Source organism: Rhinolophus sinicus, chromosome 18 (assembly GCF_057876585.1).
Source record: "Rhinolophus sinicus isolate RSI-liver-muscle chromosome 18, RSI-T2T, whole genome shotgun sequence".
NCBI classification, from domain to species: domain Eukaryota; kingdom Metazoa; phylum Chordata; class Mammalia; order Chiroptera; family Rhinolophidae; genus Rhinolophus; species Rhinolophus sinicus.
This window is the reverse complement of record NC_142518.1, coordinates 51,929,857-51,956,286: the sequence shown is the minus strand read 5'-3', so window position 1 is coordinate 51,956,286 and position 26,430 is coordinate 51,929,857. Positions and strand designations below refer to the sequence as shown.

The window sequence follows — 26,430 nt, the reverse complement described above, 5'->3', positions numbered from 1 at the left end:
TCCTGATTTTTAATCTTTGATTACAGGGAGGACAGGGAAAGCATATAAGTAAATCAGTGCAAACTCATCACTGCTTGGAAAAGACCTCGAAGTACGTGACAAGTCAGTAACACCATACTCTAACATAAACATATAGAACGGCACATTATTTTTCATCATTGTTGACTTTACTTATTTTCAAAAATAATTCTGATGCTCAGCCTAAAGGTTTTAGGGATCTTTTGAATGTTAAATTTATTACTTTTGGTTAATGCAAAATTAAACTAAATATTGAAATATAAGTTGCAGTGATTAGTCTATTATCATAGCTTAGTGCAGGTATCACAAAGTCTCTAAAGAACTGTCCAGCTTATTTTGTTATATCAGAGCTTTGTTATGCTGAATGCTGTTTGAAGTAAGTGGGATAATTTCCAGTTTGAGCCAGAAATATGTTTGCTATACATACATTGTTTTTCATTAAAACAAACTCTGTAATTATGCAATTTATTTATAGAAAAGAGGTGAAAATGACTAGCATTTATTTGATGTTATCTTTGTGGCAACTGCTGTAACCTGGTACTTTACATATTTTATTTCATTTGATTTCATTTAATTTGCTACAGACATGTGCATGATGAGCTGTAGGTATATTTTGTTTATGAATTATCTGAAGATCAAGGGGAGCCAGAAGTAGAAAAGCCAGTGTTTCATTCCATGTCTATCTAACTGAGAAACTCGTGCTATTTCCATTGTGTCATGTTATATTTCAGGCAGCATATAAATGATAAATACATGTATGCACATAAAAGGAGCTATTGCTCCAAGTGAAAAAAGCAAATAAAGTATTTCCTTTGTGAAGACTATTGTAAAGTAGTCATATCTATAATGGGGAATTAAAGTGCTTAACTCCCAGTGTTAGGAAAATAAGGGATGAACCCAGTATCCTTTAGTTGTGTGACTGTAGTTTATATGGCATGAGATACTTTTATAGTTTATATGGGGAAATAAAAGCTACTATTTCTAGTTTTAAATATTCAGCAGACTATGAAAAGGCACAATACATTAATTCACAGTTAAGTCATACAAACCCAATCAATTCTTGCCTGTTAATTGCGTAATGCCATGTAGTTTCTTTAGAGAGAAGAAATTTTATGTTTCTAAAATATTGGCAAGAACTTGCTCCTTTTCTATCCCTGTTTTTTGCATAATATGAAACATTTTTCTGTTTTCTGGCATGATAATGTTAAATCAGGATGAAAACTTCTTAGATTTGCAGATGACCCAAGTCTAGTGGATAAATACCAAAATAATCATGTCATTCTGTCATGTGGGGTTTCTGGTCCCGCTCCCCACATAAGAACGCAGGATATGGTGAGGCCAAAAAGGAACACCCACGGAGCCATAGAAAGGGGAGTCATACCACCATAGTCTTGCTGGCGGCTGGGTTGGAGACACAGGGAGCAGGAGCCACACTATCCACAACCTGCCGTCCACTTCTCTCTGCCAACCAACCTCACTTGCTAGCTGCAATCCGCCGTGCTAACTGCAATCTGCTCTTGCTAGCTCAGCCACCATCTTCTTGCTAGCCCCCATTTGTTGCTAGCATAGCCATGGCAGTTATATTAGTGGGCAATGGCTCACTGGTTACAGCTGATGGCCAACTAGTCACAGCTGATGGCCATCCACTCACAGTTGATGGCCATTTACTACCTGAGCCAGCACCTTTCTATGTGAGGCCGAGAGCCTGGAAACTGCTTTCTGGGGCTCTGTCCCCACACTCCACCCCTACAGGGTCTTGCCTCACAATCTGCGCAACAAGCGTCTTCCGTGAGGGGCCCTGTTTGAGGAGCCTTTAAGTGAATACAATATCCTGGACACAGCCAGGCTCTCTGGGCACAGCCAGTGTCTCTCAGGGCACTGCCACTCTCTCTGGGCACAGCCAGACTTCCTGGACTCAGCCAAGGGCTCTCAGGGCACTGCCACTCTCTCTGGGCACAGCCAGACTTCCTGGACTCAGCGAAGGGCTCTCAGGGCACCACCAGTCTTTCTGGGCACAGCCAGCGGTCTCAGGGCTCAGCCAGAGTTCTCACATATTCTTGACGGCGGCCGGTTGAGACACAAAAGTAAACATCTGCCAGTTCCAACACATGGTGGTACGTTCCCAAGCAAACAGTCAAGCGGTCCATTAAATTAGGGATGGAAGGCAATTCCCCATAGTCCACAGTCATTCACCAGGGCTGTGTGTTAGCCTCACAATGTGTGCTCTTTCCACAGGGCGAGGGCTCCAAGTCCTCCCCAACCTGGGGGTGAGGGACTCAGCAAGCACTTCCCAGCCCACAGGGCTGCAATGACCTTCACTTTCTCCAGCTATGCTGGTGGGGGAACCATCCACGTCTTCCCACCCCTCCACGGGGGTCCAGCTCTCCAGCAGTTGCTCCTCCTGGTCTTCCTGAGACCATACGCACAAACTGCTCCACCGCCCTTCAGAGAGCTTTGGCCGGTGTCATGCGGGGAGGCCTGCGGGGTCTGTGCTCCCACTCGCCTCATAAGAACACAGGATATGGTGAGGCCAAAAAGGAACACCCACGGAACCATAGATGGGGGAGTGATACCACTTTATTCTTGCTGGTGGCATCCACCTCTCTGCAATCCGCTCTTGCTAGCTCAGCCACCATCTTCTTGCTAGCCCCCATTTTTTTTTCTGCTAGCGTAGCCATGGCAGTTATATTAGTGGCCAATGGCTCAGTGGTTATAGCTGATGGCCAACTAGCCACAGCTGATGGGCATTTACTACCTGAGCCAGCACCTTTTAGCGTGAGGCCAAGAGCCTCGAAACTGCTTTCTGGGGCTCTGTCCCCATACTCCACCCCTACAGGGTCTCGCCTCACAATCTACATGACCAGTGTCTTCCGCGAGGGGCCCTGTGTGAGGAGCCTGGAGGTGAATGCAATATCCTGGGCACAGGCAGGCTCTCTGGGCACAGCCAGGGTTTCTCAGGGCACCACCAGTCCTTCTGGGCACAGCCAGACTTCCTGGGCTTCTTAGGGTACCACCAGTCTCCCCAGGCACAGCCAGGGCCTCTTAGGGCACTGCCACTCTCTCTGGGTACAGCCAGACTTCCTGGGCTCAGCCAGGGCCTCTCAGGGCACTGCCACTCTCTCTGGGCACAGCCAGACTTCCTGGGCTCAGCCAGGGCCTCTCAGGGCACTGCCACTCTCTCTGGGCCTCTCAGGGTACCGTGCTGGAACAACAGTGGCTCACAGTCAAGGTGCTTACATATTATCGATGGCGACCAGTCAAGACACAAAAGCAAACATCTGCCAGTTCCACTACATGGTGGTATGTTCCCAAGCAGTCAAGCGGTCCTTTAAATTAGGGATGGAAGGCAATTCTCCATAGTCCATAGTCATTCGCCAGGGCTGTCCTGGGGGTGAGGGACGACCTTGACCTCACCTTCATCTCCCACGAGGACTCAGCAAGTGTTTCCTTCTGGGACTACAAGTCCTGCACCCGGCCTCCCTCAGCAAGCACTTCCCAGCCCACAGGGCTGCAACGACCTTCGCTTTCTCCAGCCTATACTGGTTGGGGAACCATCCACGTCTTCCCACCCCTCCATGGGGGTCCAGCTCTCCGGCAGCTGCTCCTCCTGGTCTTCCTGAGACTGAGTGTTGTTCATATGCACAAACTGCTCCACCGCCCCTCGGAGAGCTTTGGCCGGCACCGTACCCTGCTTATGAAACTTGAGCTTTTATACAAATAAACTGCTCCAGTACATTCTGGAGAGTTTCGGCCGACACCACACCCTGCTCACCGCGCCATGTGTCGTGCAGAGTGTCATGCGGGGGGGGGTGGGGTGTCTCAGCCCCCGCTCCCCACATGAGAACGCAGGATGTGGCTAGACCAAAAAGGAACACCCACGGTGCCATAGGTAGGGGAGTCATATCACTATAGTCTCACTGGAGGCTGGATTCATACGACGTGCGACCTGCTGTCTGCTTTTCTGCCAACTGACCAACTCTACTCTCCTTGACTCCCCTCCCCAGCGCAGCCGCTTCAGTTATATTAGTGGCCAATGGCTCAGTGGTTACAGCTGACGGCCAACTAGCCACAGCTGATGGCCATCCAATCACAGTTGATGGCCATCTACTACCCGAGCCAGCACCTTTCCATGTGAGGCCGAGAGCCTGGAAACTGCACTCCTGGCTCTGTTCCCACAGAGAGCTTTTCCTAACATGTATTCCTTTTTCGTTATTATTAGACTACAGAGTTTTTACCGAAAGCCACTCTCCCTTATCTCATTGGCTAAAACTAGATAACCTGCTCACTCCAAAAGCAATTACTAGCAAATAGTAAAATTACCATAATTGGTTTTGATCAGCCATTATCAGCCCCTAGTTCTGGGCACTTTCTGCCTGATATTGGAACAAAATTGCATCTCTTATGTAAGGGAGGAAGAAGGTAATGGTTTTTGAGTAGGCAACCAACAGTACCTACTGTACACCACCTTATGAAATTTTGTTCTTTGACAAAGGGGACAAGAGGTTGCTATTTCAGCTATATTATACAGTATGTGTTAACATTTTAAGTGGGTAACAAATAGGGAAATATATCTACCAATATATTTTAGCAATTCAAAGTTGATTACAGTGGTGTTGTTTTTATATTACTATTTTCTGAAAAAACACCTTTTGGATAGTAGGAGTTTTGTAACTCTTACAAGTAACCATAAACATTCTTTGCAGGAATCAACAGCTGGGTATGAGTATAACATATACTGTACAAATCACATATGACTGTCCTTACAATAAAGTGCATATATTTGAGTAAAATAATACAATTTCTGTGACAAGCCTACTGCGGGAAAAGTTGCAAACGGCTGAAAAATAAATAGTGAATACCTGTGCTTAATAAAACTAGCTGGTTGGCACTTTTTCATTTGACTTACCTAAAAGGGTGACTTGCAAGGATTAATAAGACATGTTCACTTTGAGATGTTCTTTTGTTACTGCCTTTAATTGATAAGCAGTACTAGACAATGTCACAATTTATACTGCCAAATTGTCAGGGCTATATGTAAATTTTGGCAATTAGTAAAAAATGTATTATACAAAGCAGTGGTCAGTTGCAGTTAGGCAAAATTATCTCAAAAATGTTGTTATACTGCATTGTAAATAGCCTTTCAAATTCAAATTAGCAATATAAATGACATTAAATTTCATTTGTGAAATCTTTTAATATTGGAAATTTTTATAAGAGCTAATAATGCAGATTTTCACCTTCACATACTAAAATCATAGTAGCATTTTAGAACTCAAAAGCTTCCTTTGAGACATTGTAATCCAGCGACATTAATTTTCAGTTGGTGTCGTGCGGGAGACCCTGCTCGCTGCGCCATTTGTCGTGCGTGGAGGCCTGCTTACCGCGCCATCTTTCAGGCGGGGCGGCCTGCGGGGTCTCTGCTCCCGCTCCCCACACAAGAACGCAGGATATGGTGAGGCCAAAAAGGAGCACCCACGGAGCCATAGGTAGGGGAGTCATACCACTATGGTCTCACTGGAGGCTGGGCCCACTGGACGCGCGACCTGCCGTCCGCCTTTCCGCCAACCGACTGACGACTCTCCTCCACTCTCTGGACCCTGTTCCTCTCCTCTCTTCTGCTCTCCTTGGCTCTGCTCGGCTCCTCGGCAATCCTTGGCAGTCCTCCGTAGCCGCAGCAGTTATACCAGCGGCCAGTCGGCTAACCGGCCACAGCCGTCGGCCAATCCGCCACAGCCGAGCCAGCACCTTTCCACTTGAGGCCGAGAGCCTTTAAACTACTTTCTGGGGCTCTGTCCCCACAGTTGGCAAATGTGTTCTTATATTTTCCAAATACTTTAAAATTAATAAAGTTGAGTTATTTCATTCTGAAATTTGCTTCAAAAGGTTGAGTTGCCTTTTTCAAGAATTCTTTTTACCACAATATAAAGTTTTAAATTAGAGGAAAGGTAAGTCCTTTTTGATGAACAGAATTTTGCTTACTGAGGAAATAAGTGAAGTTTTGTGAGTTTTATGGTATCTTTATAACTTCTAGTTAGGTAAACTTAACCTTGGCAGAACTCCAAAAATATTATGGTTGTTGTTAAGGGAAAGTAAGAACACTACTGTGTTTTTAATGCATATGTTTTCCGTAGTGGTCAGGATTTCACCAAATTATGATGTTGAGAATAGTGAACCTTAATAGCTTATGGATGTTGAACAAATTCACAAAGTATAATTTCTTTTCTTACATTGAAACTTTATTTAAGTATTTTGACTTATGTCTTCCAGATTGTCCTGCACTGGTTAGTTTATTTCATTCACTCTACAAAGCCTCCTTTCTCAGAATGTAGTAAAGAGCCACTGACTAGATCAATTGCTGTGCTCAATTTTCACAGTGTCATTCTAATGGTCTGTAATAGGAGAAGTTGCCATATTCCGTCTTATCTGTAAAGTGCAATTAACTATCCTGTCATTTCTTTGTTTAATCTGTAGGCGTGGAATTTTGCTGGAAGTTGTCATCTTAGATCCCTCATGTAATGCTGTTTGGTATATTGGTTTTCAAAATAATCACAGTGAATACAGAGTGTGAACAATTCTGTAGAAAACATGCAAATCACATTTCATATAATCACTCTTCATTTTTAATGTTGCTAATGGCATGGTGCTATTGTGTGGTTATGTGGCCAAAGAGCTTTCAAAATTTGCTCTCAAAAAACCTAGGCACACGTGTTTTCAGTTGCCTGTTAACAGTGGAAAGTTTAACAATATCTTATATTTGATTAATATCTTATGTTTGAGTAACCTTTTAGAGTTTATGAGATACTTTTCATACATGTTACCTCATTTATCTTACAACAGCCTCATGAGAGGTAAGGTAGATGGAATGGTCTCTATTTTATAGATAAGGAATCTGAGAGATTGTGACTTGCTTAATATCCACTAAGTAATGTGTGTAGGGATAGAACTTTCTGGCAGTAGTTCCCTAGATCTGAAAAATATTGTAGCATTAATGATGTCAAGCCCTTCTTTCATTACATTTAATTAAAAGTACTAGATTATAACAGTAAATATCATGGCATTTTATTTCCTGACATTTAAAATAAGTTATTTTATTCTTGTATTGTACTCTTTTTTTAAAATTAAAGTTTATTGGGGTGACAATTGTTAGTCGTTACATAGATTTCAGGCGCACAATTCTGTAATATATCATCTATATCTCACATTATGTGTTCACCACCCAGAGTCAGTTCTCCTTCCATCACCATATATTTGATCCTTCACCCTCATCTACCACCCATTTCCCCCCTTACCCTCTGATAACCACTAAACTATTGTCTGTGTCTATGAGTTTTTGTTTCTTTCTTTCTTTGTCTTGTTCTTTTCTTGTTTTCAGTTTTATATACCTCATATCCATGAAATCATATGGTTCTCTACTTTTTCTGTCTGACTTATTTCGCTTAGCATTATAATCTCAAGATCCATCTATGTTGTCACAAATGGTCCTATTTCATCTTTTCTTACCTCCGAATAGTATTCCATTGTGTATATACAACTTCTTTATCCAGTCATCTATCATAGGACACTTTGGTTGTTTCTATGTCTTGGCCACCGTAAACAAAGCTGCAATGAACATTGGAGCACACGTGTCTTTATGTATAAATCTTTTCAGATTTTTTGGGTAGATACCCAGGAGAGGGATTGCTGGGTCATATGGTAATTCTATTGGTAATTTTTTGAGGAACCTCCACACTGCCTTCCATAACAGCTGCACCAATCTGCATTCCCACCAACAGTGTATGAGGGTTCCTTTTTCTCCACAGCCTCTCCATCACTTGTTATTATTTGTCTTGTTGATGATAGTCATTCTAATTGGTGTGAGGTGATATCTCGTTGTGGTTTTTATTTGCATTTCTCTGATGATGAGAGATGTTGAGCATTTTTTCTTGTGTCTATTGACCATTTGTATGTCCTCTTTGGAGAAATGTCTATTCAGGTCCTCTGCCCATTTTTTAATTGGATTGTTTGTTTTCCTGTTGTTGAGTTGTATGACTTCCTTATATATTTTGCATATTAGCCCCTTATTGGAGACTTGTTTGCAAATATCTTCTCCCATTCGGTTGGTTGCCTCTTTGTTTTGTTGATGGTTTCTTTTGTTGTGCAGAAGCTTTTTAGCTTGATGCAGTCCTACTGATTTATTTTAGCTTTTACTTCCCTTGCCTTTGAGGTCAAATTCATGAAATGCTCTTTGAACCCAAGGTCCATAAGTTTAGTACCTATGTTTTCTTCTATGCAGTTTATTGTGTCAGGTCTTATGCTTAAGTCTTTGATCCATTTTGAATTAACTTTGGTACATGGTGACAAATAGCAGTCCAGTTTCATTCTTTTGCACGTGGCTATCCAATTCTCCCAGCACCATTTATTGAAGAGGCTGTCTTTTCTCCATTGTATGTTTTTAGCTTCTTTGTCAAAAATTATCTGTCCATATGTATGTGGGTTTATTTCTGAGTTCTTAATTCTATTCCATTGGTATGTGTCTCTGTTTTTTTGTCAGTATCACACTGTTTTAATTGTTGTTAACCTGTAGTGCAAGCTGAAGTCAGGGAGTATGATACCTCCAGCATTGTTCGTTTTTCTTAGGATTGCTTTGGGTATCTGGGGCCTTTTGTGGTTTCATACAAACCTGATGATTTTTGTTCTATTTCTTTAAAAAATGCTGTTGGGATTTTGATGGGGATTGCATTAAATCTGTATATTGCTTTGGGTACTATGGCCATTTTAACTATGTTGATTCTTCCAATCCATGAACACAGAATGTTTTCCATTTTTTTGTGTCTTTTTCAATTTCTTTAAAAAATGTCTTATAGTTTTTAGTATATAAGTCTTTCACATCCTTAAGTTTATTCCTAGGTATTTTATTCTTTTTATTGCAATTGCAAAAGGAATTGTTTGGTTTTATGTCTTTTTCGGGGATTTCATTGTTAGTATATAGGAATGCAGTGGATTTGTGTACGTTGACTTTATAGCGAGCAAGTTGACGGTATTCGTTTATTGTTTCTAATAGCTTTCTGGTGGATTATTTAGGGTTTCCTATATGTACCATCATTCCCTGAAAATAAGACCTAGCTGGACAATCAGCTCCAATGCATCTTTTGGAGCAAGAAGTAGTACAAGACCCGGTCTTATATTAGATAAGACTGATCTTATAATAAAATGAGACCGGATCTTATATTAAGTTTTGCTCCAGAAGATGCATTAGAGCTGATTGTCCGGCTAGGTCTTATTTTCGGGGAAACAGAGTAGCATCATGTCATCTACAAAGAGTGACAGTTTAACTTCTTCATTCCCAATTTGGATGCATTTTATTTCTTTCTCTTGCCTGATTTCTCTGGCAAGGACTTCCAACACTGTGTTGAAAAGCAGAGGAGATACGGGACAGCCCTGTCTTATTCCTGAAAGTAGAGCAAAGGGATTCTGTTTTTCACCATTAATTATGAGATTAGCTGAGGGTTTGTCATATATGGCCTTTATTATGTTAAGGTACATTCCTTCTATACCTATTTTATTAAGTGTTTTAATCATAAATGGATTTTGTATCTTGTCAAATGCTTTTTCCGCATCAATTGATATAATCATATGATTTTCATCCTTTATTTTGTTTATGTGTTATATCACATTGATGGATTTGCGGATGTTGAACCATCCTTGTGCTCCGGGGATGAATCCCACTTGGTTTTGATGAATAATCTTTTTTTTTCTTTTTTTTTATTGGGATGACAATTGTTAGTAAAATTACATAAATTTCAGGTGTACAATTCTGTATTACATCATCTATAAATCCCATTGTGTGTTCACCACCCAGAGTCACTTCTCCTTCCATCACCATATATTTGATCCCCCTTACCCTCATCTCCCACCCCCACCCTATGGTAACCACTTACCCTCTGGTAACCACTAAACTGTTGTCTGTGCCTATGAGTTTTTGTTTCTCATTTGTTTGTCTTGTTCTTTTGTTGTTTTTGGTTTATATACCACATATCAGTGAAATCATATGGTTCTCTGCTATTTCTGTCTGACTTATTTCGCTTAGCATTATAATCTCAAGATCCATCCATTTTGTCACAAATGGTCCTATATCATCTTTTCTTACCGCTGAATAGTATTCCATTGTGTATATATACCACAACTTCTTTATCCTTTCATCTATCGAAGGACATTTTGGTTGTTTCCATGTCTTGGCCACCGTAAACAAAGCTGCAATGAACATTGGATATTTGCATATGTTGAGTCATCGTTTTGCCCCTGGGATGAACCCCACTTGGTCGTGATGTATAATCTTTTTAATACATTGTTGCATTCGATTTGCTAGAATTTTGTTTAGGATTTTTGCATCTGTATGCATCAGAGACATTGATCCGTAATTTTCTTTTTTGTGTGTTTTCCTTACCAGGTTTTGGTATCAGGCTAATGTTGGCCTCATAAAATGAGTTAGGGAGTATTGTCTCATCTTCAATTTTTTGGAAGACTTTCAGTAGGATTGGTATTAGATCATCTTTGAAGATTCGGTAGACTGCATTAGTGAAGCCATGTGGTTCCAGACTTTTTCTTTTGGGAAGGTTTCTGGTGACTGATTCAGTTTCCTTACTGTTGATCCATCTGTTTAGATTTTCCAATTTTTCATGATTCAGACTAGGAAGGCTATATGTTTCTAAGAACCTGTCCATTTTTTCTAGGTTATTGAATGTGGTGGCATGCCGTCCTTCATAGTATTCTTGGATGATCCTTTGTATTTCTGTGGCATCGGTGATAACTTCCCCTATTTCATTTCTGATTTTGTTTATTACTGTCTTGTCTCTTTTTATCTTACTGAGTCTAGCCAAAGGTTTGTTGAATTTATTAATCTTTCAAAGAACGAGCTCTTTATCAGATTAATTTTTTCTGTTGTCTTTTTGTTCTCTATTTCATTTAGTTCTCCTCTGATTTTTGTTATTTCCTTCCTTCTCCTGACTTTGGGTTTCATTTGTTCTTCTTTTTCTGTTCTTTAAGGTGTAACATGAGGTTATTCAACTGCAATTTTTCTTCTTTCTTGAGGTAGGCCTATAACGATATAAATTTCCCTCTTAAAGCTGATTTCGCTGCATCCCAAAAATTTTAGTAGGATGTAGTTTCATTGTCGTTTGTTTCTATGTTTTTTTTGACTTCTCTTATTTCTTCTTTGACCCAGTCGTTCTCTAAAGTATGTTGTTTAATCTCCACATATTTGTGGTTTTTCCTGCTTTGTTTTTGCAGTTGATATCCAATTTCAAAGCCTTATGATCAGAGAATATGCTTGGGATAATTTCAGTCTTCTTAAATTTGCTGAGGTTAGTTTTATGTCCCAATATATGGTCTATCCTTGAGAATGTGTCATGTACACTAAAAGAATATATAATCTCATGTTCTGGGATGAAGTGCTCTATAAATGTCAATTATGTCCATTTCATCTAATGTGTCGTTTAGGGCTGATATTTCTTTCTTTATTTTCTGTTTCAATGATCTATCCATAGCTGTCTGTGATGTGTTTAGATCCCCTAGTATAATTGTGTTTTGGTCAATTTCTCCCTTTAGTTCTGTTAGTAGTTGCTTGGTATATTTCGGTGCTCCCTGATTTGGGGCATAAATATGGATGACTGTATGTCTTCTTGTTGTATAGTTCCCTTCACCATTATGAAATGTCCATCTTTGTCTCTTGGTACCTTTTTCACCCTGAAGTCTGTTTCATCTGATATCATTATGGCTACACCTCATTTTCTCTGGATACTATTTGCTTGGAGTGTCAATTTCCACCCTTTCACTTTGAGTCTATGCTTGTCTTTGTAGCTGAGATGCGTCTCTTGGAGACAGCATATGGTTGGGTTTAATTTTCTTTTTTTTCCCCTTTTTATCCAATCTGCTACTCTGTGCCTTTTTATTGGAGAATCCAGTACATTTACAATTAGGGTGATTATTGATATATGAGGATTGCCTATCATTCTTTCTTTGGTTTTCTGGTAAGGCTGTGTCTCCATTGTTTCTTTGCCTTTTTGTTGTAGTCTATTATTTCAGTGTGGTGGTATTCTATGGTTTTCCTTCTGTTTCTTTTTTGATTATGTTATGTATTTCAGTTCTGGATTTTTTTTTAGTGGTTACCATTAAATTTCTATAAAAGAAAGTTTCATATTTATAGTATTCCATTTTCTTCATCATACTTTGTTTTTCCATTCCCATATTCCGGTTCAGGCCTTTACTCTCCCCCCTTTTATGTTTTTGTTGTCACCCATTATTCCTATTTATGCTGGTCGAATAGCCTCCTTCACTATTTCTTGTAGTGCAGGTTGTGTTTTAGAAAATTGCCTCAGCTTCTGTATGTCTTGAAAGGTCTTTATTCCTCCTTCATATGTGAAGGATAACTTTTCTGTATATGTTATTCTTCACTCATAATTTCTGTCTTTTGATAGTTTGAATATTTGAATCCACTCCCTCCTGGCTTGTGGAAATTCTGCTGAAAAATCTGATAATCTAATGGGCTTTCCTTTGTAGGTTACTCTCTTTTATTCCCTTTCTTTGTCATTAATTTTTCACCGCTTTAGTACAATCTGCCTTGGAAAAGGCCTATTGGGGTTGAGGTAATTAGGTGTTCTTTTTGGTTCTTGGATTCGAGGATCCAGTTCTGTCCACAAGTTTGGGAAGTTCTCATTAATTATTGTTTGAATACATTGCCTGTTCCCTTCCCTCTTTCTTCCCCTTCTGGTATGCCCATTATTCTTATATTGCTCTTTCTGACGTAGTCAGAAAGTTCTTGTAGAATTCTTTCATTTCTTTTAACTGTTAAGCCTCTCTGTTCTTCCATCTGTGTCATTTTCAGGTTTCTATCTTCGATGTCACTGATTCTTTCCTCCATCTGGTCAGCTCTATTACCTAAGCTGGCGATTTTTTCTTCCTTTCTTTTATTGAGTTCTTCATCTCCAGAATTTGTATTTGATTCTTTTTTTAAAATTTGTATCTTTTTGGTAAATGTTCATTTTGTTCTTTGATTGTGTTTCTGAGTTTATTAAATTGCCTGTCTGTGGTTTCTTGTATTTCGTTGAGTTTTTTCAGAACTGCAATCTTGAATTCTCTGTCATTTAAGTCACGTACTGCCATGTCTTTAAGTTCATTTTCTGGAGACTTTTCATTTTGTTTCTGAGCTGCCTTGTTACAATGGTTGTTCATGGCAATTAATGAATTAATATTTATCTTCCTATTCATCTACAGGAGTGGCTTCTGCAACAGGTTGATAGGAAGAGGTCTTTCTTTTGTTTTCCAGTAGGTGTTGATAGAATGTTTTATTTTTCTCTCTGACTGCAGCCTTTTATTCTCTCTCTCACTGTAGTGTCATATTTTCTGTACACTGTTCTGGCTTCTCACACAAGGGGAGTATCCCTGGAAGGTGGGCTTGTCCCCTGAACAGGTCACCTGGGTCACAGGGCACCCCCTCCATGGGGGGATGTGGAGATCTTCTGAAGTTCCAAACCTCTTCCTGCACCAGTTTCACAGTCTGTGTGTTTCAGAGATTCAATTTACTCCTGCTGGGATCCTCCCGGATAGGTGTGGACAGGCGCAGGGTGGGTTGTAGGAGGTGGCCCAGAGCATTGGGTGCAACCACCAGCACATCCAGTCCTGCTACCAAGGCTCCCTCCCCTTCGTCAGAACTAGTTGGGCTATGAATCTGTGGCCACTGGCTGCAGTTGTCAGACCTGCGAATATTCTGCTTTTTTTTTTTAAGTCTGACACTGCTACCCTTCTGCTTCTTGCCTTGGGAGGGTTAGGGTCTGGCGAGTTCTGGGTGGGTCAGTAGGAGTCGGCTAGGCTCTGTGCCTATGCCCTCTGTCCTTTCCTTGGCAGTGAGGGTTTAAACCGTTGTTTTTACCCTGCTTACCTCAGTCTTTGCTCCAAGGTCTGTGCCGTGACCATTGGGTTTAACCGTGTTATATGCTGTTCCCTCAGGTGGGACTGTGGGCCATAAGTGGAGTACTCTGAGCGCTAATTTTTCCCTCTCCTGTGACTGCGGTAGCTCTGGAATGCAGGGAGGTCAGATCTCTGAGCGCGTACTGTGCGGCCCATACAGCAGCTGGTATCTCCGCATTTCCTCCTTCCCTCCTCCCCTGCTTGCCCAATTTGCCCACCTTTAGATGATTTCAAGTGCGAATTTCTTAGTCTTGCCTCTCTGGTGCTCAGGGAGACCTTTGTAGAGTTATAGCTGTTCAATTTGTTGTAAATTCCAGGGGAGATTTCAGAAGCTTACCTCACGTCACCATTTTTATGACATAATCATTGTACCTTTTTTATTGCAGTGTTTACTGTGTTAATTTATTTAATAAGTCACCTTTCTTTCACTGCGCCCATACTTTGGAATTTACAATTTATTTCTTTTTTCTGGCCTAATTTTTTGTGTTTTCTACAAATAAGTTTGTTTCATAGTTAAAGGATAGAAATACAGAGGGTGCCAAGAAAATGTATACACATTTTAAGAAAGGCAGAAACTGTATTAAAATTGTAATACTTAATATACACTGATAGCAAAAGATGTATACAAGTTAATGTATATACATATGTTGGCACCCTCTGTATCTGTGTATTGCATGTACAAGCCATTTATGCATCGAGCGTTTTATTAAATACATACCACAGTTATAGAGCAGTATGGTAGATATTGTAAGGAGCACACATGAAGAGATGTTCGGGTCTTCTTTCAAGAGAATTAAAGTATGGTTTAGAGCAGGGGTGTCCAAACTTTTTACAACGTTTTTTACCAAGGGCCATATGCGGTAAAATACACAAACAGCTGGCCCACTCACTCGAGGTGAAGTATGTATTGCCTCACCTGGTTTATTTAAGTAAGCTAAATATATTTTTGGAATTTGCTGCGGAGCAATTAACAATGGATTGCGGACCACAATTGGCCCGCGGGCTGCAGTTTTGACACCCCTGGTTTAGAAGATAATATATATACTGAACCACAAAATGACTGTTTAAAAAGAACTGATACATGAATGCAAGGTAAACTTCATGTGTGTATTGGGGGCATGGAGTGATAGAATGATGAGTGTGGTTGGGTTGGGGAAGACTCCTTTGAAGTACAATTTAAACTTTTTCTTAGTGATTGTTGAATTGTGCCATTGTTTGGGGATCGGGAAATTGTGATATTATGGGGAGCAGAATGGATAACCCAGAAGAAACAAACGATATGGGCCAAAATATGGAGATTAAAGTTGGTAAATTAGGAGTTAGAGATGCCTTGTTAGAAAGTAGGAGAGATCAGACCAGAATATAGTAGATACAGAAGGTGATTTGGTTTAGAGACAGGAAGAGGAAGATTTTTATGGTGTATGATTTAGATTTGATGTAAGGAAGAGCTACTGTTAGTTCTTGAGCAATCAGTTATCAGATGTTTACATCCCGTAGCCTCTCATGTACAATGCAGTTTTATTGTTGAGCAGTTTTGTGTGGTGGGCAACTCAATGGAAATGTAGTTCTGTGAAGGATAAAACATCATGGAGAAATACATTGATGCAGGCTGACTGAATGGGAGCCTGTTGTATCAGTCAAGGCAATAATGTCCTGAGAATGTTAACTCCAGTAGCAACTTGGAAGTGGGGCTTCCAGTAGAGTAATAGATATTAATACTAAAAATACAGCAGAAAAGAATATAGAGAGATTCTGTAGATACTACATTGTGATAAGCCAACTTAAACTTTCAGATACTTTTCTCTAACTGTCACACCACCACTACCAATAATAACCTTTGATAACTACCATTGTTGAGAATTTAATATGTGCTAGGTTCTTTGCATGTGATATGATACCTCATTTAATCTTCAGAACAACCTTGTGAGGTAGGTGTTATTGGCCACCTATGTTATAGCTGGATGATGGCCCTGTGTTACAGGAGGATAATTTAGGTCAAAGAGGATAAATAACAAGTTCACAGAGTTATCTAGTCATAGGTCAGGGTTTGAACCTTGATTTTTTTATTCTGAAGGCTGTGCTGATAAGCACTGTGTTGATTTGTTTCTAAAATACAAATACTCTGTCTGCTTCAAGTTATCATGTGACATGTGACATAGCCTGCTAAACCCTGAAATCTTTGTTTATTTTTCAAATCTTAATTATGTTTCATATTGTGTTGAAATCTTAACAGATGATTGTTTAATGTATGGATTTCAGAAAGCAAAATATACAGTGAACTTGTTGAGATAAATAGGGTAAAGAAATAAAAATTGTCATAAAAAGTTAGAAGGTAAAAATATAGGCAAGTACGATTATCAAAAGCGTAGTATTATTATTATAATTTCTCATTAGTCAGGATTTGCATGACGGTGTCGAAGAGGCTGGTGCACTGCAGAAAAATCACGCTTCTGTGACATCTGCGAACTCCACAGAAGCTGCGGATTCTGCCTGCCTGCCTACAGAAGATGAGTCATTAAGCACCATGAGCTGTGAAATGCCCACAGGACAAACTCCAAGCAGTGATCCAGAGCATGCCCTAGAAGTAAATGATGTTGACAGGACAGGGGAGAAAGAAAACCATTGTGATGATAAAACTTGTGTGACATCAACTTCAGAAAAGGAAACAAGTGAAAATGTGCCTACAGTAGAAGACATCGCAGAACAGCCAAAGCAAAATAGAATTACTTACTCGCAGATTATTAAAGAAGGCAGGAGATTTAATATCGATTTGGTATCAAAGGTAAGTACCAATTTTGCCCATCTTATTATAGAACAATACTAATTTTCAATTAATTGAGAATAGCATCTGAGCCCATAAACTCTATTTTCATACTTTTATTCTCTGAAGTATACGACATTCATTTTATAAAGAACTGGTAGCCAGAATTTTTTAGTTCAGATAAATATCTTTAAATATAGGTTTAAAAACCCATTAAAAATGCTCGGTACCGTATCGCAAGGGTGCTTTAGTACTGGAGCACAAAGTCCATTCTGAGATTCTCCTACTGCATGGACACTGTGAATTCTATCATCAGAAAAATTCTAATGATCCTAATTACAGTTCCATGTTATTTATAGTCAGTCCATTAAATGAACTTTTTTCAGCCTTTATATATAGTAACTATTTTTTTAACATCTCTATGATAACATTCTGAATAAAGTAATGCATTTTTGAAAATCGTCTGTTCAGGTATGAGTTCTTTGGAGGATAATTTAAGTGGTGGCAGTGAGGCTGGGAGGAATGCTTTTGTCCTCGGTTATGTTTCCACCCTTAACTCTAATGTAAGGTTGGTGTGACAGGGTTGCATTCGGTTTATAGGAAGCAACACTGATTTAGTGCGAAAGAATAGAAAACCAGTAAGATAAAGGATAATGGCCTTAAAGAGTTAAGATATAGGGCTGGATGAAAGTATAAAGAAACAGAGACCAAGTCCCATAAGATGAGGGCAAGCAATGCGAAATTGAAAAGAAGTAGAAGAGGGTAGTTAATAACATCAGACTACGCTCAAAACTAGGCTTTTCAATTTAATGTGCCCTCTTCAAGTTGCAAGTTACGGAGTAAACAGAGGGACTAATTGCGTGTTTCTCACATTTTGCTGATACTATTCCATATCTTCATATTGCTGCTGGCTTTGAACTTGATGCCTGAAAATATGAATATCTTTTTACTACCTACTGTTTCTTTCTATCACATAGCTCTCTGTGTTTGATTTTATCCTGTCTACCGCCTTGGTCCTACTTCATATTTCTGCACTATCTTTTCCACCTTCTCTATCTTCTTTCTTTGTTACCTTGGCTATTGATTTCTGGGTGGAAGTTTAATCGTAGTTCATTACTAGTCTTCCTGTTCTCATGAGCAGGAAATAAGTTTAAAAACTTGAAACCTATGTAATTTTACTAACCAATCGCCCAATACATTTTAATTTGAAAAAACACATACACACACAAAAGAAAACTCTGGGTGTGAAGTAACAAATAGGTTTTGTCTGAAATTTCATTTTGAATTAGTTATGTGGAATTTGGAATACCCAACTTAAATAAATGACGGTTAAGAATCAAGACTAGTTCATAAAAATCTCTAACCTGTAGGGTGACTGAAATACAATATAAATCATGCAGAGGAAAATGGTAGAAGATGTTGCTTTTTCAATTTTTGGAATTAGTGTAGGGAACTGTTCACTTGTGTAAGAAAGTGAATGCTGGTCGTGGTGGAGGGGGAGATAGTTTAATTGGATGCTGAGACATTTGAGGAGCTGCTGAAAGGGACTTCTGGGTATTTTTTATGAGTTCAAATGGTTAATAATAGTGGTTCTCTTAGGGTAAATTAAAAACAAACATGTCTACAGGGGTCAAGGAAGTTGTACTTTCTTCTACATAGTTTTCAGGGGTTTATTCCTTTAAAAGAGAACCAATAATAATTTACTGTACTCATCCTACAAAAGCAGGAGTAGCTAAAGAATGTATATCCATAGCAGTTAGAAGAGCCTTATTATCATTTTTTTAATGCTAGTCATTTAATGAACATTTATTGAATACATACTCTTTGGAAAACATTGTATTCCATGATATTGGGTTAATCGTTCATTCCTTGGAAATCCCATCTGTTCTAATAATTGAAGTTATTACGTATAAGTTTAGGATGATTGTCAAATATCTACCACAAGCCTTTTTCCTAAAGTTCAGTTTGATATCTCCAAGCCAGTTGATATTTCTGTATGCATTCTATCTCACAGTCATCATGTACAGTGGTGCTTTATATTTTACAAAACACATCCATGTGTACAGCCTTTTAAAAAGTAATCTTATAGCTCAGGGTAGGTTAGTTAAATAAAATACTTTATAGTGTTATTCTGCTTAGACTAATAGAAATGATGACCAAAGATGAAGTTCTTAGAATTAAAACTCATTTGTAAAAAAAGTCCATACTTTTAATAAGTATGGAAACAACATGGTAAGTGAAGCAAAAATTGTTAACTATTAAATCTAGTCCCCATTATCTTAATCAAATTGAAGTATTCTTTAGCCTCTCACCACTGTGAAATTGCTGAGGCAGATCACTTTAGAGTGTGAAAAAGAGGCTTAAGTTTAAATATGGTACATATTCGTTATTTCTAAGCTTCAGACAAAAGTTTAGTATAGTTTTAATTGAAATATGTTTTCACTCTTGAGTGATATCTTGAATGCATTATTTTTTAAGCTGGCATTAAATCTTAAGCTTTACTAGGTCTCATTAAGTGTAAATACATTTTATGTTTGATACATTAATATTTTTGAAATTATAACCACTGAGGGATCATTGAATCTCAAATATTTGTGTTTTTAAACAAGTGAGGAATTTGAAGTATCTTTTTTTTATTATAAGTATAGAATTAAGACTTCGCAATATATTGTTAAAAACATGGGCTATATTAGTTGCATAGTATATTAGGCTGAAAGTAATGATGCATTCGCGTCTTTGTCCCTCTGATACTGGTCATGAGAGATTCTGAAAGGTAAAATCAATCCCTTGTATGAATGCTGGCAATAACCATCATCCTCACTTCTTGAGAAAGACATAGCTCAGATAAATCTAGACTGCTAAGATTACAGAGGAACCTTATAATTATACTTTTTCAGTGGAAATGCACAACCGGTCTTTTTCTTTTTTGGTTGATGAGGAAGTCTAGCAGGCTGGGCTGGTTTCTTCTTAATAACTACCTGGCCTTATATAAGGTTACAGCTCCTTATTTAAAATCCTTGGGGCCTGGTATGTTCTGTTATTCAGATTTAAAAAAATACGTATTTGAGAAAGTACATATGCTGGTATGCTATATATGATATAACACTCAGCAGGGTCTGAGGAGAAAGAAACTCTGTAATTTAGCATATTTATATTTCTGTAGTCAGATGTATGAATATTCACATTAAATGGGACAAAGACAGAATGAGTCTTTTATCACTTTGGGTCAGATTTTGTTGCCCAATTAGCTATGAAAAAACCTTGCATTCCAGGGCTTTTTGGATTTTGAGTTTCAGATAATCAATTGTGAGACTCTAGTAAATTATATGTATTATAATATTAATAGGTATAATGCTTTTTACAAATAATTCAAAATATAACAAAATTATATATCTTCATTTAGTGTTATCAATTTTTCCACTATTTTCACCATTTATTTCATCCTCTAAAATACTTTCTTTGTACAGGTGCTGTATTCTCGAGGATTGCTAATTGATCTTCTAATCAAATCTAATGTTAGTCGATATGCAGAGTTCAAAAATATTACCAGGATTCTTGCATTTCGAGAAGGAAGAGTGGAACAGGTACTATGCTGATCAAGTATTGTAACTGTGTATGAGCTTAAATTATTATTGTTTGTTTTGGAATGATGAGCAAAAGGATTGTTATTTTCCTGGTAAAACAGAAAATTCCAACCCTGCATGGTGATTTACAAATGTAAGTAGTAAGGAATTGCTCAATTAAAATGTCTAGTGTTAATTTTCTCATGAATTATTCTGCAGCTTGATGTTGGGGTTGAGAAAGTGTTAATTTCAGGCAGCATTGCTAGATTTGAGCTGTCATTTGTTCCCAATTAGGGGTGACATGCCATTGGCTTTTTAATGGCATAAGGGGAAACTTGGCTGAATTAAGCAAGAGCTCATAAGTTAATTAGCTCTGAAGTCAACAAAGATGCCATAGAACTGATGGAAGGCGACGAGAATCAGCCTGACTAGAATGGAAATAATAATCTTGTTATAGTTCTAGGAAAAAAATATAATGTGGAATACTTGTTTATCACTAGGAAGTAGTTTCTTAACTTAAAGTCATGTGTTTCAGGTTCCTTGTTCCAGAGCAGATGTCTTTAATAGCAAACAACTTTCTATGGTAGAAAAGCGAATGCTAATGAAGTTTCTTACCTTTTGTATGGAGTATGAGGAACACCTTGATGAATATAAAGGTATTGCTTTTCATGTAATTGTGTTTTCCAATTATTTGAGCTTTTTCAGTATTTTAATATGCTGCTTCTGATGTAGTGAGCCACTCATTACTCTTTTTTTATTTTTTTAAAGATTTTATTGGGGAAGGTGAACAGGACTTTATTGAGAACAGTGTGTGCTTCCAGGACTTTTTCCAAGTCAAGTTGTTGTCCTTTCAGTCTTAGTTGTGGAGGGCGCAGCTCAGCTCCAGGTCCAATTGCCATTGTTAGTTGCAGGGGGCGCAGCCCACCATCCCTTGTGGGAGTCGAACCGGCAAGCTTCTGGTTGAGAGAATGTGCTCCAACCAACTGAGCCATCCGGGAACTCAGCGGCAGCTCAGCTCAAGTTGCCGTGTTCAATCTTAGTTGTAGGGCGCGCTTGTGGGAGTGGAGGAATCGAACTGGCAGCCTTATGGTTGAGAGCCCACTGGCCCATGTGGGAATCGAACTGGCAGCCTTTGGTGTTAGGAGCACAGAGCTCCAACCATCTGAGCCACCGGGCCGGCCCTCACTCATTACTCTATTAAAATACATTCTTAGTTGCATTATCCAATAGGGTAGCCTTTAGCACCATGTAGCTATTTAAACTTAAATTAATTTGAATTAAATAAAACTTAAAATTCAGTTCCTCAGTTGCACTAGCCACATTCCAAGTGCCTGGTGGCTTTTGTGGCTACAGTGCAGCTATAGAACATTTTTATCATTGCCGAAGTGCTGTGCTGGGTGTTAATTTTTATTCTTTCTTATTCTTGTTAATTAAATACTGCTGTCAACTGGTTCTTCATAGTTGTCTTCCCTCATTCATGGGGCATACATTCTAAGACCCCCAGTGGATGCCTGAAACTGCAGATAGTACTGAACCCTATCAACACTAGTTTTTTTCTTATACATATATACACTTTGCAGCTTCTCTGGCATATCTGAATTGCCAGCATCACTACTCTTGTGCTCTGGGGCCATTATTAAGTATAATAAGGTTACTTGAACACAAGCACTGTGACACTGCCACAGTCAATCTGGTAACCAAGATGGATACTAAATGACTAACAGTCAGCTAACGTGTACAATGTTAATGTGCTGGACAAAGGGGTGATTCGTGTCCAGTGCAGGGCAGGGCAGGACAGCACAAGACTTTATCACGCTGCTCAGTACAGCGTGCAATTTAAAACTTATGAATTGTTTATTTCTGGGATTTTCCATTTAATATTTTTGGGCTGTGATTGACCACGGTTGACTGAAACCACGGAAAGTAAAATTGCGGGTAGTGTGGGGGGGTTACTGTATTTTTTATTGTTCCATTAATTTTTTTCATCAGTAATAAAAAAAAATCTATATACTTTTTCATTTTTACAGGATTACTTTTGTTTGGAATACTGAATTGTTCATTTTAATTGATTTAAAAAAAGAGGCTAGATGGTATGGGAGAAACCCCTTGGATTAGGAGAAGGCATGGTTTCTAGTCTGGGCTTTGACCCATCTCACTGTGATCTGGAGCCAGTTACTTCACAGTTTGTGGAAATTTGAATAAACCACTTTAGTATCAGAGCTTTATACTTGAAGGGCATTGGGTGGAAAAGTTATCCAAAATAGGAATATAATATAGATTCATTTATAAATTTACAATGAGAAATACATCAGTATTATTATTATTAATTTTTTTTTAACTAAATGTGGCTCTTGCTCTTTAAAGCTTCAAATCCATTGGATACTGCCAAATTGTTTTCCACAGTGGTTAAACTTTTTATAATTTTGTTTATATAAATTATTTATGTAAAGTTTTTGTCATTTGTCATGAAATTGTATTTCCTACCATTAACAGTCCAATTCCATTTTTTCTGATCTTGATTTAAATAGTTTTTTAGGGTCCCTTATGTGTGATTATAAGGCAGTAGGACTGATTCCAATAGCCACAGAGAAATTAGTTGCATTACTTTTTAGCCATAGTTCATCGTTCCTAGTTTTAGTAAGAAATACACTTTTTAAAAAAAAAATCAAGTATTACTCTGTTGTTGTTTTTACCAAAAAATTGCCATTTGTCATATTTATTAAATATTTCAAAGTACAGTTCTTAGCATTATTCAGATTTAACGATAATTAAGATTTTTGCCAACCATGGAAAACTATTGTGATGGTTAATTAATTATTTAATGCTTTTCTACTTTTTAAATCTCTAAAATACTAAACAAAGAGTCATCACTTAAAGCTTAAAAAATGTGCTATCAATCCAATTAGGATAGTGTGATTTCTAGTCCCCCCCCCCCAAATCAATGGTCTATGTCCAAAATGTAATAGTATGTATGCCACCTATGTCCTTTGCCAAGTGTTTCAAACAGACTTGATCTCATTTTTTTGCAGTGGTTTTTAAATTGAAGTGTGTTTCTGATTTTAATTGATAAATTTTCATCTTTCTTTTTATAGCCTATGAGCAGATTACATTTTCTGAATATTTAAAAACTCAAAAATTAACTCCCAACCTCCAATATTTTGTCCTGCATTCAATTGCAATGACATCAGAGACAGCCAGCAGTACCATAGATGGTCTCAAAGCTACCAAAAACTTTCTTCACTGTCTTGGGCGGTATGGCAACACTCCATTTTTGTTTCCTTTATATGGACAAGGAGAACTCCCTCAGTGTTTCTGCAGGTAAGACTGCTGCTGTTTGTCATGTTTCTTGTTAAGATGATACTTGAATAAGAAATGAAAATTAGAAAGACAAAAATGAGATTTACTCAAGGTTTAGTATATATAAGCATATATTTTGTTGTTCTGCTCTTTTATAATCTATCTGCCTGCCTACCTACCTACCTAAAAAAAGAAATACTGTAAATTCTTTTTTCCAATAGATATTATGCTTCAAAGTATCGTCCTTTTTGTGTACAATTATAGGTAATTTATTTTCATTGCTATATATTGTGAATTGTATATTGTGAATATACTACAATTTGTTTTTCCATTTTTCTGTTGATGAACACTGGGTGTTTGCAGTTTTTTGCTTTTATCGACATCCTTGTATGTGTTCAGGATATATGTATTCAAGAGAGGGTAAGGGGGATCGAATATATGGTGATGGAAGAACTGACTCTGGGTGATGAACATACAATGGGATTTATAGATGATGTAATACAGAATTGTACACCTGAAATCTATGTAATTTTACTAACAATTGTCACCCCAATAAATTTAATTTAAAAAAAAAAAAAGAGTTTTTTTAGGATATATGTACTTAGGAATGGAATTCCTGAGTCATGGGATATATGAATGTTCATACAAGATAGTACCCAGTTATTTCTCCAGAGAGTTGAATCAATTTCCATTCCCCTAGCAGTATGTCAGAATTTCCATAGCTCTACATCTTTGCCAACATTTGGTATTATCAGACTTCCTAATTTTTGTAAATGTGACTCACATAAGATATCATCACATTGTATTTTTATTTTGCATTTCCCAAATTACTTATGAGATGGAGGGTTTTCTTATGTGGTTATTGGCTATTCATGTTTTCTCTTCTGGGAAATGCTTTTTCATGTCTTTTGCCCATTTGTCTATTGTATTATTGTCTTTTTCTTATTGGTTTGTAGGAGTTTTTATATATTCTGAACATTAATCTTTTCTCAGTTACATGTCGCGTATATCTTGCCTTATGGTGTTTATGATGCACGGACGTCATTAAGACTAATGTAGTCAAATACAGCAATCTTTTCTGTTATACTTGGCACTTTTGGGAGTAGTAGAGCATAGTAGTTAAGAAACTGGACTGTGGACAGACTGCCTAGATTTAAATCCTGGCTCCTTCATTTATTATCTATGTAACCTTAGGCAAGTTTCACAATCTCCCTATTGTGTTTTCAAAGAATCAATTTTTGGCGTTTTAAAATTCTCTCTATTATAGCTTTCTGTCCTTGTTCATTAATTTCTGCTGTTTATTATCTCCTTTATTTTAATCTATTTGGGTTTTGTTCAGCTCATTCCTCCCTTCCTCTGCCCTTGCTTATTCTTAGACTGAAACCCAATGAGTTAAATATCCACCTTCTTTTATTTTCTAATATAAGCATTTAAGATGGTAAAGTTCTCACTACTGTTTTAAATTTTACACAGTTATTACATATTATTTTCATTATCTTTTAGTCCTAAGTATCTTAATTTCCATTGTGATTTTTCATTGCCCTATGAGTTGTTATGAGGTGTATTAAAATAGCTAATTTGGTTGATTCTTCTGCTATTATCATCTAATTTAATTGTATTGTATCTAGAAAATATGTTTCTATGGCACTAATTCTTTGAACTTTATGACTTAGTATGTTATCAATATTTTTAATTCTTCCCTGTATACTCAAGAAAAATGTGTTTATCTAGTTGTTGAGTACAGGGTTCTCTAATTACTGGTCTTGGAATCTAAGTCTAGCTTTGAGTTGTAATTTTCAAACTTGATTTTTATTAAGGTGTTTTTCTTCGATCTATCAATAATAGAGTAACATGTTTTGAAATCTCATTATGATGTTTGATTTGTCAGTTTCTCCCTATGATTCTGTCAGTTTTTACTGTATACTTACTTTGAGGCAATTTATTAAGGTCATATAAAATTATAATTGTTTAATCTTCCTGATGAATTTAATATTTTACATTATTTGATGACTTTCTTCTTCGCTAATAATGCACTTTTTTCTTAAAGTCTACTTTTCTGATATTCAAATAGTTACGCTAGCTTTTTAGTATTTACCTGTTGTTATGTCTTTCTCCATCCCTTTATTTTTCAACTTTTCTGAGTCTATATTTAGGGCTCTAAATAGCATATTATTACATATTTTTAATCCCATACAACCATCTCAGTCTTTTACCAAGCAGAACATGAGTCCTGTTACCAGGATTCTGTTTCTCTCTTCTGGAATATGTAAGTTAGAAAGTTCCTCTAGTTTATGTCTGTTGGTAGTAAATGCTTCCTAATTTGTGTTTATATGAAAATAACTTTTTGTCTTGAGTGAAGATTTGCTAGCTAAACATTTCTGGGTTGGCAATTTTTTTCCTCTCAGTACTTTACTGTTTTATTCCACTGATATTTGTGTTCCATTTTTGCTGTTGAAAAGTTTGATGTCAGCCTAATTGTAATTTTTTTCCCCCTTTTTCCACCTCTGCCTCCTCCCCACTGTGCTTCAAGCTGTTGTTTCTCAGTCTAGTTGTGTAGAACACAGCTCCCTGGCCCATGCTGGTATTATGAGCCTTGCACTCCCCCCAGCTGAGGCAGTCGGTCGCCTGTTGGCCACTCACGCTGGCCACCGGCCCCTCCTGGCAGCGCACAGCAGCCCACAGCAGCCCACAGCAGCCCACAGCAGCCCACAGCAGCCCACAGCAGCCCACAGCAGCCCACAGCAGCCCAGCTCCAGGGAGAGCTGTTGTTCACAATCTTAGCTGTAGAGGGCGCAGCTCACTGGCCCATGTGGGAATTGAACCAGCGACCTCGGCGTTAGGAGCAAGGCG

General features: G+C 38.0%; 1 protein-coding gene across 1 annotated transcript in view; it reads left to right on the top strand.

Annotated features, from left to right (window-relative positions):
• CHM (CHM Rab escort protein) overlaps positions 1 to 26,430 on the top strand; it is a 191,514-nt gene that overhangs the window by 73,843 nt on the left and 91,241 nt on the right. The window contains exons 5-8 of the mRNA XM_019717433.3: positions 16,354 to 16,741; positions 20,188 to 20,304; positions 20,819 to 20,939; positions 23,376 to 23,601. Of these exons, the coding sequence (XP_019572992.2) occupies positions 16,354 to 16,741; positions 20,188 to 20,304; positions 20,819 to 20,939; positions 23,376 to 23,601 (852 nt within the window). The remainder of the gene's footprint in view (positions 1 to 16,353; positions 16,742 to 20,187; positions 20,305 to 20,818; positions 20,940 to 23,375; positions 23,602 to 26,430) is intronic.